This window comes from Penaeus monodon, chromosome 41 (assembly GCF_015228065.2).
Source record: "Penaeus monodon isolate SGIC_2016 chromosome 41, NSTDA_Pmon_1, whole genome shotgun sequence".
Lineage (NCBI taxonomy): Eukaryota > Metazoa > Arthropoda > Malacostraca > Decapoda > Penaeidae > Penaeus > Penaeus monodon.
In genome coordinates this window covers 27,061,264-27,066,263 of record NC_051426.1, presented here as the reverse complement: position 1 = coordinate 27,066,263, position 5,000 = coordinate 27,061,264, and the positions used below count along the sequence as shown (strand labels likewise).

At 35.5% G+C, this 5,000-nt stretch overlaps 2 protein-coding genes across 5 annotated transcripts in view; one reads left to right on the top strand and one right to left on the bottom strand.

Moving 5' to 3' along the window:
• The window catches only part of LOC119598270 (PAS domain-containing serine/threonine-protein kinase-like), a 111,204-nt gene extending 110,518 nt beyond the window's left edge, over positions 1 to 686 (bottom strand). For all 4 annotated transcript variants that reach the window (XM_037947921.1, XM_037947929.1, XM_037947922.1 and 1 more), the window contains exon 1: positions 635 to 686. In XM_037947921.1, the coding sequence (XP_037803849.1) occupies positions 635 to 657 (23 nt within the window). In that variant the 5' untranslated portion in view covers positions 658 to 686. The remainder of the gene's footprint in view (positions 1 to 634) is intronic.
• Positions 687 to 843: 157 nt separating this feature from the next.
• Positions 844 to 5,000, top strand: part of LOC119598272 (mitochondrial folate transporter/carrier-like) — a 29,271-nt gene continuing 25,114 nt past the window's right edge. The window contains exons 1-2 of the mRNA XM_037947931.1: positions 844 to 1,209; positions 3,591 to 3,747. Of these exons, the coding sequence (XP_037803859.1) occupies positions 1,077 to 1,209; positions 3,591 to 3,747 (290 nt within the window). The 5' untranslated portion in view covers positions 844 to 1,076. The remainder of the gene's footprint in view (positions 1,210 to 3,590; positions 3,748 to 5,000) is intronic.

The window sequence follows — 5,000 nt, the reverse complement described above, 5'->3', positions numbered from 1 at the left end:
GCAACATGTAAGAGAGAGGATAAAAAACTCTTAAAGTGTTAAGATAAAATCAATCAATATCACGAAAGACAGAGAATGACAATGAATGAACACTGAGATGATAAATACAAAGCTAAAAGAAAATGGAAAACCACCGAAAAAAACTCTAGTTCTAGTAGATAAAATATGAATTTTCGATTCTGACACCCCTGTAGTGTGAACTGAAAATAAAATAAATGCCGTAGCAAAATAATGATTGAATTTCTTGTCTATAAATCAAATCTTTGTGAAGCTGACGACGTCTTTGTCCAAAGAAGTGCGAATTTTAATTCTACTCTCCTTGTTACTTGTATAAGTGACAATAAAATTATCTATACCGTCTCGTAACAGTATGTATTTACTACAATTTTCATTCGGCTCAAAAATGATATTCAAGCACGAGTATGATCCAAAAGCCGACTCGAAACTGTGAAAATGAACGAGTCATGATGGTTGACTTCCAAGCGAATCCCTCAGTCAGGAAAAATTGCAAAACATTCATGAAACAACTAAGTACATTATAAATCCCATAGTATCCTAGTGCAAAATATACCAAGGATTCTACCCCACCAGAAAATGTTTTTAAACTCTATCTAAAAACAAGTAAAATACTCACTTAACGCGAATGATGTGCGCCATCGCTTCCACCTCTCTTTTGAATCTCCGAGTTATCGCTTTGTTTTGAACTTGGCCGATGGTTCTTGTTCAAGAAGACGTCTAGAAAAAGTCTAACGGTATCACCCAAATAGATACCTATCATAAAGTTCAATTCAAGTCGTCTTCATAATTGTAACTTATTAAATTTATTATTTCTATTTATTCCAGATAAGGACATAGAGGATTGCGTCATCCAAGAGAAGAAACGGAGGTCGAGGGTCTCTTTCCGCAGTCGATGGCGAGACTTGCCGGCGGGCAGATAGTCGTCGCTCCTCCTTCCTCCTTCCCCTGTGGACGCTCGATCATGTGCTAAGCCATACACACCATGACTGTTGTGACGAGGACAGCTTCCGAATTGTACGTTAGATAGTGAAGAGTAGGAAAAATAAGTAGTAGTAACAATGAGTCGCTCAAAGAAGTATAACAACCCCTTCGCTGGGGTTCGCTACGAGCATCTAGTCGCTGGTGTGTCGGGAGGGGTTGCATCCACGCTCATTTTGCATCCTCTGGACCTTCTCAAGATCAGATTTGCAGGTAAGTGTTTCCTCGTCATCCCTAGCGGAGTGTCTGGAAAGCTAGGTGTGCGTGTGAATGGGAAAAGAACGAGTAGAAAGGGGGAGTAGATGGTGATTCATCTCAACGGTTGCAAGGTTATCAACTGATCCTCGTTGCACCCCCCCCCCCTCCCTGTCTAACCCAGACACTTCAAAAAAAAAAAAGTTGAATATCACACATTTCGTCCACACACACAGTAAATAAAGTAAAATACCCCAAAAATATTGAACAATGTAAGGTTGAAGTGAAATTCTATCATGATTTCGTCATTTCACGCCCTCCACGTGTCGACCTTGGGGGTGAAGGGAAGTGCTCTTGGGGAGGAATGGGTTATGTAAGTCTAGTGCTCATGCTGCGATAAATGTGTGGCTTTGTCATTATTATTAGTTTGAAAATATAGGATATGTGGGAAAATAAGAAGGATAATGAGTAGAAAAATGCATTTCCAATTTGCTGTGGGAAATAGTCTTATTTTTTCAAGATTTGGTTTTAGTCTTCATTTCTAATAGGATTATATGCAAACTATGTTATAAAATTCAGCTCTAATGATTATCAATTCTGCTAAAATCATGAAGGCAAGCATTGCTTGGCTAGTGTCAAGAAAATAAAGTTCAGGATTGATAAATTGTAATCACACGTACACAATAGTCCTGACTCGGGTTAATAATTATGGTAAGAAATGCTATTCTAGAGCATTTGTTGGTACAAGAAACAATCTGCAGACACAAAGAGTAATGCCAGAAATAAAGTAAAAATAATTGCGGAAAGCGATTCTCTAGATTTTCAGCTCTATCTTGCCGTGCATACCAATTTTAAGACAATATTTGCTGGGGAGGTGTTGGGGCACACCCTTTCAGGGCAACTTAGGATGTTGAATAAATTTGTGTACTGTAAAGAATTGCCCCGACTTTAAACAAATTCTTTATTTGTGGCGTTAGTATTCATTTTTGTAGGTTGTCTTGTCTCGACGACTGCAACATTTTGTCCTTAACAAAAATACAATTTTCAATTAGCCCTAGCTTAGTGTAACCATATTGTAAAAATTAACCTTTAGAATTAATCTAATTAGGGCATGTATTCTGTAAAAAATAAATCTACCAGAAGGTGAAAGTTAATGCAAAAGTAGGGTAAACCAAATTTTTTTTTATATATACTAATAGCATATTCTATTGGCACATTCATAGTGGATCTCTTGACAATTGCATATGATAATAGTATGTGTCAACCCAATGGGCCAACACCTTATTGCAAAGTTCTTTTCCTCTACATTAGTTCTTCATTATACTCTGTCTAGAGGTTGGTTATGCAAATATTTGATAAGCAGGAAGTATGCTGACATTGAGTAGAATTATTTATTTTTATTTATTTTTGGCCTTGATAATTATTGATTTTTTTTATTTAATAAAAGATAATGCCTCTCTTAAGAAAGAAAAAGCAAGCAAACACAGACTGGCAGATACCTATACAAGAAACACATCAAGAGTTTAGAGTTTTTCGCTTGCTATAGTCATTTCACATTCAACTCTAGGCTAGTTTGTGTCATGATTAGTTGCATTTCCATTTGCATGGCAATTAAGTCCTACATCATATCAGGTATGAACAAAAGTTTCCTGAAGTTGGCAGCTGCATAGATAGAGTCCTCGGTGTGAAAGCATTTTTGTTGATGATTCATACTTTCTGTAATATAGGAATACTTTATTGTGAATTGTTATTTTTTAGTTGCTTAACTTGTGATTGAAATTAATTTGATTTTTTTTCTGAATTTATCCAAATGTATATATATTGTAAAGTGAGCATTCGGTACATTTAAATTCAGTTCACCATCTTTTCCTGATTCATATTGTTTTGACATTTAAGTCTAGCAGAATGCATAAGGATAACATGACATCAAAATGTTAAGGGATCATTCAGGTTAATTCTAGACAGTGTATACTCATAATGACAGCCAGAATACTAAAAGAACATTAACATGTGCATCTATTTATATGTTTTATATATGATGTGTATAATCTATTCAATAATGTAATATTGCACTTGGAGTCTTGCAAACTTTGTACCAGTTTATACCAGTTTAATCTAGAATTGTCTAAGAATAGCTGGTGTAGGTATCTTATGACAGTGTTAAGAGTTTCGAAAATATTAATACATAACTGGATAACCTAGGATAGTGGAAGTAACTTCCTTTTTCAAAGTTATGTGCATTTTAAAGTTACCTTACAGAATTCTGATAATACTTCCTTATTACTTGATAAAGAAGACAAGTAGCATTTATTGATTTTATTATTTGATTATTGAACATACTTTAAAAAAGGTTATTTGTAGTAGTTGTTAATGTAATTCTTCTCTTTCTTACCTTCCAGTCAGTGATACTTCAGCCACGGCGACAAAGCCTCATTACACCGGACTGACTCAGGCTCTAGGTCAGATCTTGAGACATGAGGGGATAAAAGGATTGTATAGAGGAGTCACGCCTAACGTTTGGGGTGCAGGATCTGCCTGGGGCCTCTACTTCTTGTTGTAAGTATTTTATTTACTTATGTTCTTGGCATTTTTTCTTTTGCTTTTCTTTTCCTCATACTTCACTTGCTTCTCATTTGTATTCATCTATTCATTTATTTTGTCTTTTCGACAGTACTTGCTTTTTTGTGTCATTATCTTGTTTTTCCTTTTTTTCCCACTGTCAATTGTATTGCCTAAGTTGAAATATATATTAGAATAATTTCCCCAAAAAGGGGGGGAGGGAGGAAAAGGGAGAAAGAAGAACCAGAATGCACATATTCCAAGAGAGAAAATTAGTGTCACTTTGATATGAATCAGTTTTGATGAAACAGGTTAATGAATTCCAGAACATTGTTAGCAGGGGAAGGTGGTTGAAAAGCAGGCGTCCTCTGAGTTTATTTTGGCAAAGTAAATGCCAGTTTCTGGCCGGTGACAGGGAAGCCTTCGGGGATTGGGAGAAAGGAGGGTCGAGTGGAGTAATTCAGGCTTACGGAGGAATTTTGCTCTTCTCTAGTATCTTCTATTTTTTTGTCTCTTCTCTTCTCTTCTGTTTTATTCTCTTCTCTCTTTTCTCCTCTATCTCCTTTGGTCTCCCTCCCTCCCTCTTCCTCTTTGTTGTGAGCCAATTTGTCACTGGGCCATTGCACCTGCATTTGGGTACTTTTACGTGTGCAGAGTAGCCAATCCTGTTCTGTGGCTTTTATTTTTATTTGAATCAAAGCATTGTATCCAGTGGGTTGAATATAATAGGAATTTCATACGATTTCTTTGTATTTTATCTCCTTTTACATGACTTACCCTCGGTTTCAAAGGCTTAAGTCACTGATCTGGTTGTTATCTTAATCATGCTAGATACTAGAAAAAACACCACAGGTTTTCAAGAAGGTAATTATGCTGTTCCTGAAATAGTTATATCTGGCTTGGTGTTGCTAATTTTCCTCACAGGCCCACAGCTAGTAGAAGAGGTTGGCTTTCACTCTAGAAAGTAGTTTGTGAGAATACAGACATCCTGTGGTACAGAATATTTTTAGAGTTGACTGAACACAGTGGAATTATCTTTTGGGTTTTGGCATTGTTATAGTTTTTGGTGATGGTGGTAGTTTGAGGATGATAATGATAATAGTAGTAAAAGTAATGATAATGATAATAGTAATAGTAATTATAATAATGATAGTAATAATGATAGTAATAGTAATTATAATAATGATAGTGATAATAGTAACAGTGACAATAATGATACTAATAACACTATATTATTATTATTATTATTA